This window comes from Erythrolamprus reginae, chromosome 10, assembly GCF_031021105.1.
Source record: "Erythrolamprus reginae isolate rEryReg1 chromosome 10, rEryReg1.hap1, whole genome shotgun sequence".
Classification (NCBI taxonomy): domain Eukaryota; kingdom Metazoa; phylum Chordata; class Lepidosauria; order Squamata; family Dipsadidae; genus Erythrolamprus; species Erythrolamprus reginae.
In genome coordinates this window covers 16,888,058-16,904,352 of record NC_091959.1, presented here as the reverse complement: position 1 = coordinate 16,904,352, position 16,295 = coordinate 16,888,058, and the positions used below count along the sequence as shown (strand labels likewise).

The 16,295-nt window shown below is 42.2% G+C and overlaps 1 protein-coding gene across 1 annotated transcript; it reads right to left on the bottom strand.

Moving 5' to 3' along the window:
* Window positions 1-700: 700 nt before the first annotated feature.
* Window positions 701-15,902, bottom strand: LOC139173141 (vomeronasal type-2 receptor 26-like). The gene is made up of 6 exons (XM_070762732.1): window positions 15,694-15,902; window positions 14,966-15,254; window positions 8,329-9,120; window positions 3,725-3,937; window positions 3,012-3,138; window positions 701-1,611 (listed from the first exon to the last, which is right to left on the bottom strand). Exons 1-6 carry the CDS (start codon window positions 15,894-15,896, stop codon window positions 701-703), a joined length of 2,535 nt encoding a protein of 844 aa, XP_070618833.1. The 5' UTR covers window positions 15,897-15,902.
* Between the last annotated feature and the right edge of the window lie 393 nt (window positions 15,903-16,295).

The following is a 16,295-nucleotide window of genomic DNA, read 5'->3' as shown; positions in this document are numbered from 1 at the left end:
TTGAAAAAAATATCTACTGTACTGCTATTTTATTTCTCTGCTTGAAAGAAAAAAAATCAGTGGAAATTTCATTAGAAACTTTATTTTTAAATTTACTTTTTTTTATTTTGGTGCAAAGTACAGAAACAAAATAATAATCTTAAACTGAAATCACAAACAGCTGTTCTGCTGAACACTTTCTACAAAGGAGGTTTTATCAGGAAATCAATAAAGAATTATATAAAAATAAAAATAAAACTTTTTAAAAAGAAAGAATTATATAACAGGGATGAAGATTTCCATTCCAAGCTGAGAACCGATCAAACATGGCATTTCACATCATTCCGTCATTCTCATGGAGAGGATCAGGCAACCAGGCTGGTACTTGGTCCCAACAGCTTCCTCCTGACCTCTTTTCCTACTCATCCTCTCTCACAAACACTTTTAGCTGCTGTCAAGAGGAAGAAGTGCCCACATTATTTTCTATAAACTTTCAGATTCAGTAGCTGTTGCTGAACAGCTGAATTCCTCTGAATATTACAGAGCTCTCTTTAGCAAGAATTATTGAAAGGGGATGGAGCTGCAAGAATTCCCATCGTTCAACAATTTCCCATTTTGAAACATATAGATATGATTTTCTTGGACTCCTGCGTACTATCTAAATGGAAATCAAATAAAAGTCGTGCTAACAATTTGTCCAATATCGCAATGGTGTTATATATCATGTTTTTACATTTGTTCTGGCTGTGAGATTCTCCTTTGTGTTCAGATCTGGTCTCAGAAGGATAATGTAGCACTTGGGGATGAAGATGCAACCTAGCAGACCAGCACTGGAGGCCAGGATGGAGAAGACCTGAACAGCCACCATGTATTTCCCTTTCGTGCTCAGGTAGGTGGGCACAAAAGTCATCCAGACACTGCAGAAGACCAGCATGCTGAAGGTGATCAGCTTGGCTTCATTGAAGGCCCCAGGCAGATTCCTGGCCAGGAAAGCCACCGTGAAGCAGATGACAGCCAGGAAGCCCATGTAGCTGAGGGTGACGCAGAACATGACAACAGCCCCTTCGTTGCATTGCAGGATGATCTCTCCATGCTGGGAGTGGAGGTCAGAGTCAGGGAATGGGGGAGAAACTCCCAGCCAGATGGAGCAGATGACAATTTGGACAACAGAAGAAGAAAGGATGATGGAGTTGGCCAAGCTCTTCCCCAACCATCTCTTCACTTGGTTTCCTGGTTTTGTGGCCAGGAAAGCCAGCACCACCATGATGGTTTTGGCCAAGAGAGAAGAAACCGCAACTGAGAAGATGATGCTGAAGACTGTCTGTCGGAGAAGGCAGGTGGCTTTCCTTGGTTGACCAATGAATAGAGAAGAAGACAAGAAGCAAAGCAGGAGGGAGACCAGGAGAATATAGGAGAGGCCCCGGTTGTTGGCTTTGACAATGGGAGTTTCTCGGTATTTAATGAAGATGATTAAAACAAGACCTGTGCTTAGGAAAAAAAGTAGGGAAAAGGAGACCAGGATGATGCCTAGATGTCCTTCATAAGACAGAAAAGTTATAGCTTTGGGGATACATTGGACTCTGTGCTGATTAGGATATTTATCAGCTGGACACTTGGTGCATTTTTCAGTATCTGAAAAATAAAAACCAATATTTTCTTAATATTTTGTTTTTTAACATTACAAGAAATACCATTTTGGAAAACACCTAATTCCAGGAACATTTTCCAAGGCATATTTCTAAACAATTCCATTCAAAAGAGGTAAGAAGGATATTTTTTTAAAATATAGCCAGGTATATGAAGTTTAGGGGAGTCATAGGATGTTAATTATTTTCTGTGTAATGTGTAGAATCTTCACAGGAACTACATTACGTGAGGTTAATAATGAATCATAACATCTTTTTAGGCAAATATCCTGAGTCCTGCCCCATGGCAGTTAAAGAGACTTGGAGGATGCCTACAGTATCCTGTAACATCTGGAAGCAATATGGAATTAAGGAGAAACTTCCTAACAGTGAGAGCAATTAACCAGTGGAACAGCTGGCCTCCAGGGGATTTGTGTTCTTCAAGATTGGAGGTTTTAAAGAAGAGACTGGAGAGTCACTTGTCTGAAATTGAATAAGTCCGTGATGGCAAACTATGGCATGGGTGCCAGAGGTGTCACAAAGAGCCCTCACTGTAGGCACAAGGGCCATTGCCAGCTGATCTTCTGATTTCCAGTGTACATGTCAGTCTTTGAAGGCATTGGAGCACTGGGAAACAGTCCGAAAACAGCCTGAAAAATGGTCCAGAAAACAGCCAAAAGACAGTTTTCAGATGATTTTTTCAGACCAAAAATCACCTGAAAACCAGCCAGAAAATGCCAAAAGAGGCATTTGCACACTAGGCAACTGGTCTTTGAGTTTCTGATGCTCCAGCATGTGTATCTGCATGTTCTGGTTTGGGCATTTGGTGCCAAAAAGGTTCACCATCACTGGTACAGTTTCTCCTGTTTGAGCAGGGGGCTGAACTAGAAGACCTCCAAGGTCCCTTCCAGCTCTATTTTGATTTACTGATTGATCAATATGCCTGGTAGGGTATTTGTGTAATGAGTTCCCCCATTACTATCCACAACACCACATTATGGACCTTCTCAGTGATCCTCAAGGGGAGGCCAATATACAGTGAATTGCAAGGTCTTTCAGAAGGTTGACCTGAAAGATTTCATCAAGTTTCAGAGATCTCAGATGTTCCTAGAAAGGGAAACTTAACATCACTTATCCAAATTAAAAAAAACATAAGATATTTCCTCTGCTGTTAGTAAAGCTTGCCCAGTCTGCCATCTCCTCCTCCCGTCCCTTCTCAGCCCTCCTTCAAAGTCTTTTTTATTTACTTCCTTTTAGATAAGAAATTGTTTGCTCCAATCTGCCTTTGAACTTGAACTTGAACTTGAACAGGTTTGCTCCAATCTGCCTTTGAACTTGCACTTTCATGAAAATGTTCTGGATGGATCCAGTTCCACAAAGCTTCCCATTTTCCTCAGTGTCACCCACCTTCCTGAGTGGAGAAGGTCCCCTCCGGACAAGGAATGCAGTCGTAGCAGCAAACTGGCTCTCCTTCTCGAGCCCTCTTGACAAATCCAGGATGACAACTTTCCACACATTTGGACTCAGGCAGGGACTAAGAAGAAAAAAAGAGAATGTGCTAGGGAATATGTTAGGACTGTCCATCCATCGAAATTGGAGGTAAAAATTGATGGAGACAATTAGCCTCTAGTCTTCACTGACGTAAGTACGAAATCTCTGATTTCTTCTAAACAGATGCAGGAGATATAACAACTGGCAGATTTTTCATTTAATTCCTGCCTTCTGCTTTTGGAATTTAACATTACAATAAAGTACTTTTCTATTTAATAAAATCTGGAGGGATTGAATTGCAGAAAAAAGCTTTAAGTATGATGACATCTTCATATTAAAAGTGAGAATAAAGTTCACTGTAAAAGGTTTAGGAAACTTATTTCATTCAATTTTTTAAATGTAGAATAAAACTGTGATGAAGAAAGAAATCTCTGACCAGTAAGATCTTGAAAGATTTCCATAAAACATGGCAAAGCTGCTCCACTTAGGTCCTGTCTCTTGAAGAACTTCCATTAGATGACATCAACTGGCATGGAAGGCCAACCAACCTAAAGACTCTAGGCTTTCCCCACTTGAAATGGGACCTCAGGCTTTGGAAAACAGAGAAAAGACAGCAAAATTTCTCCCACCTTATTGAGCAACTTTAGCCGTGAAAGAGCATCTTGGTCGATATAAAATCTCTGTCTTATAAAATACGCCAGAGTCTCTCTCCTGGGATCCTCTTTGGGGAGAACCAAGTAGGAGGAAATGGCCAGATCTGCTTTTATCTCTCCATTTTGGTCCAAGTACAGTTTCAAGCCTGAAATATTCCAATATTCATTCTTCTCCAGAAAGGGATGCAACTAGAATGGGAACATCCATGAATTTGAAATATTTTTTCTTATCCCACATTGAATCTTTCTTGTACAATTGTCTAATCTCCAAATATAGTTAAATAATACTACCGTTATCTTCAAAAGTGAATGGAAAAGTTTGAGAAAAATGTGTCAATCATATACTGACAAAATATAGAATGTTCTGTCTGGGTTCCCCCAGATGCCAACACCAACTAAAAAGAGTATCCAGACACGCTGATAAAAAGCAAAGTCATTTTATATCTTTGAAAACAAACACAGATAACAAAAACTGTTCTTACAAACTGGAATGCTATGAAGCTTCACAGAAGAGTCACGACGGCCAGACAATACAACAGGCTTCTTGCTGGCACACACACCACTGTAGATAATAAAACCCACGCCTCCCCCAAGTTTTCAGCCTTCGAGGCCACAAGCCAGAATCAGAGACGCCAAGGATCGAAGCAAGGTCACAGGACTCCCAAAAGATAACTCTCCACAATACAGGAAGGGCGGGCCTGCCTTTTCAACCTTTCTGAGGAGAACCACACCCAAACCCAGCTGTTGCCTATTAGGGATGGAAATACCTGGCTAATTGTCCCCTTCGTTGTGCTGCCCTTCTCTGCCTCATATCTATGATGGCTTGTGCGTTCTCATCTAATGATTCCAGGCTACTCGCTGGGGAGAGCTCCCCCCCGGGGGTCTCAGGCTGTTCTCCCTCCTCCTTGTCCTGACATTCCTCTTCCCCGTCTGCCTGGTCCTCCTCCTCCTCCTGTTCCTCGTCCTCCCCCTCTGAGCATGGAGCCGGCAGAGTTCCAGCCGTTCCCTGAGGAGCCTCAGACTGAATCACAACAATAGAGAAAATATAATTAACACAATTGGTCAATCATAGGGAACATTCTAGAGCAGATGACAAATAAAATGAATAGGGAGCGGAAAAATGTGGTTCATAAACTCTTTAGAAACCACAGGTAGATTCCCAGACAGCATGGGGGTTTATCAATAAGAAAGGTGTCAGGCCAATCTTCTCCCTGGTCATTCTGATGGAAAACACCTCCAGATGTGGTAATTCTACTTGATGGTAATGTGATATTCACCAAATGTTCCAAAGCTGAAAGAACAAATATCCCACCAACATTTTTTTCAACCTGAAAAGTTAGGGAAGACTCTTGCTGAGTTTCCTTCTCTCCCATTATGCAGCTGCAAAATCCCCCCCCCCCATCTGATCCTTCCTTAGGCAGCCTCTTTTCTCCTCATTCCTAAAGTCATTCTCAGCTATCATTACACTTCCTAAATACCATATTTTGGAGTATAAGACGCACTTCCTCTCCCCCAAAAAAGAGGGTGGAAATGGTGGTGCATCTTATACATTGAATACAGCAATTTCTGACCTCCCTAAGGCCAGATCCATGTGAAAACGGGTGTGCAGAGAATTTTGGAGGTCTGCAAAGTGATCCTGGGGGCTGAGGGAGGGCAAAAATATTTTTTCTTATTTACTCCTTCAAAATCATGGTGTGTCTTATGCACAGGTGCATCTTATAGTCCCACACTGGAAGTTCTAAAGATGTTGAATAACCATTTGTCTGAAGTGGTGTAAGGTTTCCTGCCTAGGCAGGGGGTTGGACTAGAAGACCTCTAAGGTCCCTTCCAACTCTGTTATTCTATGTTCTAATACAGGGATCCTCAAATTATGGCCCGTGGGGTGGATATGGCCCATCAATGCAAAGCATCCCATGCACGGAGTAGTGAAATTAAGCCCCGCCCCTTGCCCCACCCCTCACCATTGGCCTTATCTTCCCGCGAGCATCTACTCCAGTGGCGCTTCTGTCATTGCTTGAGCTGCCCTTCTGATGACACAGCTGCTGCCAGTGGTTGAGTAGGGGAGGGGCTGCTTTTAAAAGTAGCCTTTTAAAAGTGGGTGGGTGGGTGGGGGACATGTCTCCATGTCTCCTAGCTTTTTCAAAATCAGCTGAAGTTGGCTAACACTCATTCAAGTGCAACCGTAGTATAATGCCTGAAGGAGATTTCACCCACTGCTTTGTTCTTGCCATATATAAATTCACCCACTGCTTTGTTCTTGCCACCAAATTTGTTGCTGGACAATTTTTTTTAGCTTTCATATGTGTGGATACATATGCACAAGTCTGGCAAGAAGCAAATCAGTTTGAATTCTCCTTCCGGCTTAAAATCCCAAATAAAAGAAGGAGGCTGGTCTCCCTTTCCTCCCCTGGCCGCCTTCCCTGCTGTCAGGCACTCACAGCTCTGCAAAACCAGAAGCCTTTGGCTGGAACCGAAGGGGAAGGACCCATGTGGGTCCTTAAAGAGGAGAAGGGGGAGGGCTTAATTGACAGCCTCTTTCAGCCTTTCACGACTTCTGTGCTCTGTGATCAGGAGTTATTTTGAAGGAAATCCTGTTTCTTTCATTCTTTTTTTAATGGCCTGTTTTGAGGAGCCTGAAGCTGCTGTTGTAATGAATTTAGGCAACTGGCATGGAAGTTTGGGCTTTTTTTCCCTTTGGGGTGTGTGTGTCTTATTAAGTAAATAGATTCCTCGGGGTGAGCAAGGACAGGTTAGGAAGGAGAAAGGCAAAAATCATTGGATTTTTAAATTGGCCGCGCCCACCCAGTCACATGACCACCCAGCTGGTCCAGCCCCCCAACCGTCTGAGGGACTGTCAATCGGCCCCCTGTTTAAAATATTTGAGGACCCCCATTATACTATTCAACTGGGGGACAATATATGTGTATGTGATTTTGTCTGTTTTTAATGCACAATTTTGTTTTGTCTTTGTAATGGTTCAATTTTTTGAAGCTTGTTTTTACCTTTTTGAATAAGATAAAATTTAATGAGTGGAATATTTGTAGAAAAAATATTTATGATTTCCACAGAGAGAAGGGTGCAGGAGTAAAAAGCAATAGAAAAACATCTGTTTTTTTAGTAACTTGGACTTGGGTAACAAGAGAATCTCATATAAGAACATTAAAGATGGATTGGAAGAAAGATGAGGGATACCAAACTTGATATGCATGTTTGTGAAAATGACCTCAAAATTGCACTTAACTAGAAACAGAATTTGAGTCAGCAGGGAGATGTTCTTGGAAAGAAGGCAAAGGCAGCCATAAGGATCTCAGGAATTGGATGTTCTGGCTTGGGGAGACCCCAACTCAAGGAAAAGGTCCCCTTGCAGGCACCAAGCTTTAACTGGGATTGCTGCAGAGAGGAGGGGTTGGGCTAGATGGTCTCAGGGTCCCTTTCAAATTGATAAAGGGAAAATTCCACAACCCTAATCACAAACCTATACATACAGGATTTGATTTTTAAAAAGAATACAGTATTTTCAATTAACAGTGTTTAATATCGAAATGCCATGGAATCTAGTCTTTGACAGGGGTGAGTCCTACCAGTCTGGTTCGGGCGCATCGGTAGCAGCCTGCTGGTGATGTCACCCCACCTGGAACCGGTCCTTAAAGGCCGCCAATTTTTTCCCATTTTTTTGGGAAGATTTTTCACTTTTGTGGGGATTTATTTATTTTTTCTCCTGAGCATGTGTAGAATCAGCAGTGTGCAAGCATCACCCTTTTGTTTTGGGTGGATTTTTAATTTCTTTTAATTTTTTTCCTTCTGAGCATGTGCAGAAACTGAGTTCCGGAACTGTGCATGTGGCTGCCATTCGTTTTTCGGCTTTTTTTTTTTTGCCACGCTGTACAGGAGGAAGCAAACTGGTAGCAAGCTAAGTCACAACCCACCCCTCCTTCCACAGTCCCCCCTGCCCCTTTTGGCTCCCCAGGGGATGTAGGAAGGCTTCCTAGGCCCAAAACAGAGCAGGGAGAGGGAGGGTTAAGGCTAGTTATATGTGAAATTATGACCGAAATATTTTTGCACCTCTATTGGTTCTCACTGTCAGGAAATGTTTACTTAGTTTTAGGTGGCTCCTCTCTTTCTTCAGTTTCCATCGAAATATGAGAAAAATAAAGTATATTTAATGTTACATATCTTAACTGCGGCAAGGAATGGCTGGGAGGGGAGGGGCCAGGCAAGGCATCCTTTGATGTGAGTGAGTTGGCCATGCCCACCCAGTTCCATGACCAACAAGCCTCGCCTGCTGAAACACATGACCATAAAGCCACTCCCACCCAATCACAACTGCCAAGCCACGCCCACTTGGTTACATGGATGGTAATCCACTCCCACCCGGTCACATGACGATCAAGCCACATCCACAAAATAAGCCATGCCCACAGAGTTGTAATAAATTTTTTAAAGAAACCCCTCCCACTTTGGAACCATAATTCCCTGAGTAATTATATTGGGCAGATCTGTTGAGGTGGTTCCCCTCCTTTTCCTCTGGATTCCTCCTCCAAAGGATCTAAGATTCAGGGATCCATATCAGAACCCCCTACCTGCCATGGCTGAAGCCTTGGAGACCCCAACCTCTTTTCTCCCTCCTTCCTTCTCCTCTTTCTAGGGGAATAGGCAGCATTCAAGACCTGGGCCAGAGTCTTCGGGAGGGTGTAATAGTCATAGATATTTGTTATCGTTTTTCTGTTCCTTTTCCTCTGGGTCTCCAGTGGGGCTTTCTGGGTGCATCTTCTGTGGCCTTTGACTGAAAAGACGTTCTTTGAAAGAGAACAGAGAAAATTGTGATCTTGAAACTTTTCTTCCACAAAGAAAAGGGGTTCAAAGGCTTTATCTTTTGGGCTTCCTTTGGTCAGATAAGCAAACTTCCAAATACTGTGGACATATTTGAGAAGTCTGTGCTTGTCTATTGTATACCTTGCAAAAGTTGTGAGGATCCAGACTTTCCCTTCAATGAGTCCTGGCAAGCACAGAAATGTTTCATGGAAAGGAAGAATTCTGTCCCAAAGGGAACCAAATTCCATGAAGTGAACAAAGACATTGACTTGTCTCCACTTAGAGATGGCATCCCTGAGGGAGGCTGTAGGTTCAGTTGTTGAGAGTTGTTGTGATATAACCACACAAATTCCATTCCTGACAAGCATAGGAGGGAAAGTCCTCATGAAATTGTCTCCCTTCTCTGTGTCTGAAGCAAAGAGGCCAATCAGGGTCCATCTGAAATGGAGGAGCAGTTGGACAATGGCTGGGTACTGGATCCCTTCTTTGGGTCTCATCTGGTGGAAAAGGGGGAGTTTGGTTTTATCACTCAGAGCCTCTGAAGCAATACCATATTTGATCTGAAAAAGCAATGAAAATGCTGTGTTATATTTGGGTCCGATCAAATCCAAAATATTACATTTTAATAAATCCAGCCTGCTTCTCATGAATGTATTAGAACAATTTGTAGTTAGACAGTGTTTGGAATATTAAAGACAGAATATTAGCAACAGTGTATAATAAAAATGAAAAATAATAAATTTAAAAAATATAAACAATGTGAATAATATTACTGTATTACGTCTACAATTTACCATAAATATATGCTGACTGAAGCATTATCTTCCAAAAAAGGGCCTATTGCAATTTTTGAGGATTGGTGCATCTTTTTCTGTTTCTGTATCCCAGATTTTTTCTGGAGGATTCTTTTTAGTTTCTTCTCCAGAAACATAAAGACGATGCAGACCTCAGTTCCTAATACAATTTGTCAGTTGTATAATCTAAGATTTCTCTTTAATTGAACTTTTGTCTCTTTTCGAAGTCTGTCATTTTCCATAGATTAAATTTTATGCCAATATCCATATTTTCTGAATTTAGACGAAACAGACATTGTACAACTGTGAGGGCAGCAGCTGGAGTCCTTTTGCCCACCCCAAGATATTCCTCAGAGGCTGTGATTGGGCTGGTTCTGCTAGTGATTTCTCTCCGAAGCCCCAAACATCAGATGGATGTAAGAACATGGGCGAAATCTTGGCCTCTGATACTTTGATAGTTGGGGCTGAGGAAGCTGGAGAGCTATGAGATTTTCATTTAAGCCCCACTTTCACTCAGGCCCTTTCTCTCACTGAGCTCCTTTGATGATGAGGGTCCCAGATTCAGTGTCAGAGAAAACAACCCCAGGTAAGGAAAGGTGTTACACGCTCTATTGGTTGACCAACTGTTGCTACCATATCATTTCCCAAGGACTGTAACTTTTCCACTTTATTGATTAATTATCAGATAATTATTATGACAAAAGAATCCAAGTCTTACTCACAAGATATACAATCCAATGTGTAAGTATGATAATATCATTTTTAGTGTAAATTTCGTGTGTTCCAATAGGTATTTAGCATGCTAAACATGTGCACCTATAACAGAAGTTAAAACAGAATAAAAGAATTGGAAGGGACCTTGGAGGTCTTCTAGTCTAACTTCCTCCTCAATCAGGGGACCATATACTCTTCCAGACAAGTAACAGTCTAGTCTCTTTTTAAAAACCTCCAGTGTTGGAGCACCCACAACTTCTGGAGACAAGTTATTCCACTGATTGTTCTAAGTGCCAGGAAAGTTCTCCTTACTTCTAGGCTGTTTCTCTCCTTAATTAGATTCAATCCATTGTTTCTTGTCTTGTTTTCTGGTTTTTGGAAAATAGGTTAACCAATCCCCCCTATTCTTTGTGGCAGCCCCTGAAATATTGCACACTGTTATTATGTCACTGTAAGAAAAGGAAAAATAATGACACAGGAGCCAGGTGAACAGGAACAGACGTTTACTATCTCGTTAATCAAGGAGAGGCCAACTCAGGTAGAGAATCACCCCTGAAGAAGGCAATTGACATTTTAACACATCCATTTTTATACCAAATGAACAATATATAGGTGACTCCCAGTATACTGAACCCTCCCATAAGTCATTATGTGAGCAATGACATATCTTCTTAATGTGTTTTTTCCTCTTACTTAGGGAGTAGGCCCGATTTTATATCCTGTTTTTCAAACAATGTGCTAAAAATAGAATATGTATTTATTTATTAGATTTGTATGCCGCCCTTCTTTGAGGACTCGGGGCGGCTCACAGCATATAATATAACAATACAGTACAACAGCAAATCTAGTTAAATTTAAAATTACAATCTAAAAAACAAATATTTAAAAACATTCATACCAGTTCAATCATACAACATATATCTCATTTCTTTGGCCAGGGGGCTGAGACCTAATTGCCCCAAGCATGGCGACATAGCTGGGTCTTAAGACTATTACGGAAGGCAAGGAGGGTGGGGGCAGTGCGAATCTCCAGGGGGAGCTGATTCCAGAGGGCCGGGTCCCCCACAGAGAAGGCTCTTCCCCTAGCCCCGTCAAGCGACATTGTCTGGCTGATGGGACCTGGAGAAGGCCAACTCTGTGGGACCTAAATGGTCACTGGGACTCATGTAGCAGAAGGCGGTCCCACAAATAATCTGGAATGATGCCATGTAGGGCTTTATAGATCATTACCAACACTTTGAATTGTGTCCGGAAACCAATCGGCAACCAATGCAGTTCGCAGAGTGTTGGAGAAATATGGGCATGCCTAGGGAAGCCCATGACCACTCTCGCAGCTGCATTGTGCACAATTTGAAGTTTCCAAACACTCTTCAGAGGGAGCCCCATGTAGAGAGCATTGCAGTAGTCGAACCTCGAGGTGATGAGAGCATGAGGGACAGTGATCAGAGACTCCCTGTCCAAATAGGGCCGCAACTGATGCACCAGGTGAATCTGTGCAAACGCCCCACTCGCCACAGCCGCAAGATGATGGTCCAATGTCAGCTGTGGATCCAGGAGGACACCCAGGTTGCGGACCCCCCCCACCCCCTCCCGAGTAATGAAGGGACAGATGGGCATGTCCTTGGGAGGCTGAACCAGTTGTGGGCCCCAGCCTCAATGGTGGGGAACACGGTTCCAGTGGCAGCCATGTAGCATGTAGGCTAGCAGCAGTGGTGATGCCGGGTATGCCCGCACATGCCCGCATGTGCACACGACACCAGTGCTTCCCCGGGCCAACACCTGCCCTGCCACAAGTGCTGCCTTCCCCCGCCATTCGCCCCTTGCTCGGCTCTCGCGCCAGCTCCCCCCACTGCCCACGCTGCCGTCCTTCGCCCCAAGAGGAGAGGCGAGCACGGCAAGAGGGTGGTATGGGGTCAAATGGCAGCAGGCAGCGATGAGCGGGCCCTTACTTATTTGCCCATTTCTGGTTTTTTTCACTTCTGTGCATGCGCAAAAGGGAAAAAACCCTGGAAATCACTCTCGCGTGAGATTCAACCTCTGTGTAGGTGCAGAACGGAACAAACCCTGAAAATCACTCTTGCATGAGATTCAGCTTCTGTGCATGTGCACAAGAGAAAAACCCTGGAAATTGTGGTCTCTCTCTCACGCACACAAGGCAGGGTATGGCCAGGAATGGTAGCCCGCTCCTGGACAGAACCTACAGCCACTCTGCCTTGTCGGTGTTTAGTCTGAGTCTGTTATACGTGTTCATAATACTGCCTTGCCACATGACTATAAGGATACGGTATTTGAGTATGAAAGACAACTTGATATCGCCACATGGCTGCACTTTGGTTCCCTCCTTTACACAAAATAAACCATCTTTACATTTTCCTCTCAGTCACCCCCAGTCCTTTCATTAGAGTAGACATACCCAATTCCTGCAACTGTTCTTCCTAAATTTCAGTCTCCAGACCCTTAATCATCTTAGTCTCTACATATTTTTAATAATATGGTCATCAAATTTGGATGCAGTATTCCAAGTGAGGTCTTGTCAAGGTGGTGCCACACATTGCTAGTTCATTTTTAAGGGATTGTCCACTAAGACTCCAAGATCCCTCTCACAGTTATGCTAGTGAGGCAGGTTTCACCTAATCGGAAAGTGCACATTTGGTTTTTCTAGCCTAAGTATAACATCTTACATTTCTCTACATGGAATTACATTTTGTTAGATAGACCCAGGGTTCAGGTCTATCTAGATCCATCTGGGTCTTTACTCTATCTTCTGGGATGATAGCTATTCCTGTCGTTTTAGTGATGTCTTCAAATGTGATGATTCCCCCATTTCTCCCCTCATCCAAAACATTCATGAAGATGTTGAAGAGTCCTGGGCCTAAAATTGAACCTTGGGATCCCCCATAGTTGGTTTCTCTCCATGCAAATATAGTTCCATTGAGGACGGAGATGTTCTCTATCCCACATATTTTGAGCTTACCAAGAAATACATTGTGGTTTACTTTGGAAAAACTTTCTGAAATCCAATTGTTGTATACCATGTGCATTGCATTTCACTGGTACACTAATTTAGTAATTTTTGTCAAAAAATGAAATATAATTTATTTATTCATGATCTGTTTTTTTTATCCTGCATTACTCCTAGTAAGTCATTCATATATACTGAATAACAAGGTTACAAATAGACATCTTTTTTCCCTTCTTGGTAGTAGATCCTTCTTCTCATGCCTCCATTGAGCCCAAACCTCCCTCTCAAACAAGGATAAGGGCCAACAGGCTGAGCTCCATTTTGGGACACTCCATTTTCCCCATCATATTTCTCTGTTTATTGAGTCAAATGCTGAACTAACATCTAGAAAGACAGCAAACCTTATTTTTCAGTAGTAGAGAAGAAGCTGGTAACTACAGGCCAGTTAGCTTGACATCAGCTGTAGTTAAAATGATGGAGACTCTACTCAAAAAGAGGATAAATCAGCACCTAAAAATAACTTATTGGACCCAAATCAGCATGGCTTTACTGAAGGCAAATCATGTCAGACTAATCTCATTGAATTCTTTGATTATGTCACAAAGGTGTTGGATGAAGGTGGTGCCATGGATATTGCCTATCTGGACTTCAGCAAAGCCTTTGATACAGTTCCACATAAAGAGCTGATAGATAAATTAGTGAAGATTGGACTTAATCCTTGGATAGTTCAGTGGATTTGCAGCTGGCTGAAGCGTAGACATCAGAGAGTTGTTGTTAATGGCGAGTATTCTGAGCAGAGACTACTTACAAGTGGTGTGCCACAAGGATCTGTACTGGGTCCTATTCTATTTAATATGTTTGTGAGTGACATATGGGAAGGCTTGGTAGGGAAGATTTGCCTATTTGCCAATGACTCTAAAGTGTGCAATAGAGTTGATATTCCTGGAGGCGTCTGTAATATGGCAAATGATTTAGCTTTACTAGATAAATGGTCAAAGCAATGGAAACTGCAGTTTAATGTTTCCAAATGTAAAATAATGCACTTGGGGAAAAGGAATCCTCACCCTGAGTATTGTATTGGCATTTCTGTGTTAGCAAAAACTTCAGAAGAGAAGGATTTAGGGGTAGTGATTTCTGACAGTCTCAAAATTGGTGAACAGTGTGGTCAGGCGGTTGGAAAAGCAAGTAGGATGCTTGACTGCATAGCTAGAGATATAACAAGCAGGAAGAGGGAGATTGTGATCCCGCTATATAGAGTGCAGGTGAGACCACATTTGGAATACTGTGTTCAGTTCTGGAGACCTCACCTAGAAAAAGATATTGAAAAATTGAATGGGTCCAAAGAGGGGCTACAAGAATGGTGGAAGGTCTTAAGCACAAAACTTGAACTCAATCTGAATAGTCTGGAGGACAGAAGGAAAAGGGGAGACATGATAGGAACATTTAAATATGTTAAAGAGTTAAATAAGGTTCAGGAGGGAAGTGTTTTTAATAAGAAAGTGAACACAAGAACTAGGGGACACAATCTGCGGTTAGTTGGGGAGAAGATCAAAAGCAACATGAGAAAATATTATTTTACTGAAAGAGTAGTAGATCCTTGGAACAAATTTCCAGGAGACGTGGTTGGTAAATCCACAGTAACTGAATTTAAACATGCCTGGGATAAACATATATCCATCCTAAGATAAAATACAGGAAATAGTATAAGGGCAGACTAGATGGACCATGACGTCTTTTCCTGCTGTCAATCTTTTATGTTTCTATTTTTTCCTCATTGATATAGATTAGATATTTCAAGACCAATTTGAGCCAATATATGATTATTAACATGGTAATATGGAGAAAGGGAGTTCTTGAATTCCATCGAGAAGACATGATTACATCTATTGCTCACCCACCACTCACTTTACTGAATGGAGCAAAACACACACAAACCTGTGGGACTTTGTAGGTGCCTACTAATGTTGACATCTGGATGGAGATTTCCCTTTTAGCTCCATCAAGAAGAGCCAGAAGGTTCTCCTTCCTTCCACAGCTGTAGTTGGGGACATTGGTTTCTCCAGTGGAGAGAATGTCCAGCAAGGCATCTGAAGTGCGCAAAGTGCTCATATAGTTGTCATGGAGGTTGTAGCCCAGTGTGAGGTTTTGCAGGAGTTGGAAATTCTTGTTGATCAGTTGAATATTGAAAATGAATCTTAAGCCACGTAAAAAACCATCAATATCCCTATTGTAAAAAAATGTTATTATAATCAACAGCAACAACAAATACTTCTTTGAATATATAATCTTCCACAAGCTACTGAGCCTTAAGCCACAATTAAACCAAAAGCAATGATCAGTTACACAAATATGAAAATGAGCTGAGGTACAGCAACTACGACTGATTCAACCACTACTTCAAATAAAATTCATTGTTCAAATGATAAATTATAGATTGAACAGAGAGAGGAAAATAATCTGCAGCCCATTCAACTTTTTCTCAGATCCCTCTTTGGATTTGAGTCTCTTTCACAAAATCAGACAAAAGAGAGAAGCCATGGAAATCAATATCGTTCAGGAAATTAGACATATTCCCCAGTATAGGAATAAATGGGGGAGGGGACAGAAAATAAGGAGACGGTTAGACTGGAGGGAGTGCAACTCCATCACCCTGAATGACTTACAGATCATGGAAAACAAACTGAAGAAAAGGAGCCACGTTGAAAAGCAGCTTTGTAGGCAATGTTTCAAATCCACTGGTGACTATACCAAGGAGATGATCTCCTGGGCTGTAAAAGCTCCATGGTTGTTTTCCATCCTGATGCTCCGAACTCAGCTGGCATTTCCTTCTCAGCTTCCCAGAGACTGGATGGGACACAAGCAGCATCAGAAGCAGAAGCAGGAGTCCATAATTCATTGGGCAACTCAATCAATCTCCTTCCTGATCCTAAAGAAGAATCGGAAGAATTCAGAGGATTCTCACAAGGTGGACTATGATGAAGTTGCTTTCCTGTTTGAAACACAGCTTCATGCAGAAAGGAGGGAGACGTAAATGCAAGAGCACAGACTCTGCCTGTCCCCAAACTCCATATTTTTCTGCCCAAAGTCTCCCCTGGAGGATTCAGCCAAAGAGCAGAGCTGAAACTTTGATTGTAATTCTCCCTCTCAGGAGAGATCCCTGGAGAAGTCAACTTTGGGGAATTCTCTGGAGAGAAGTGAAAGGGAAATAATCCCAATATGGCTCATAATGGCAGGGGCAGAGAGGGAATTAAATCGGTCATCTAGC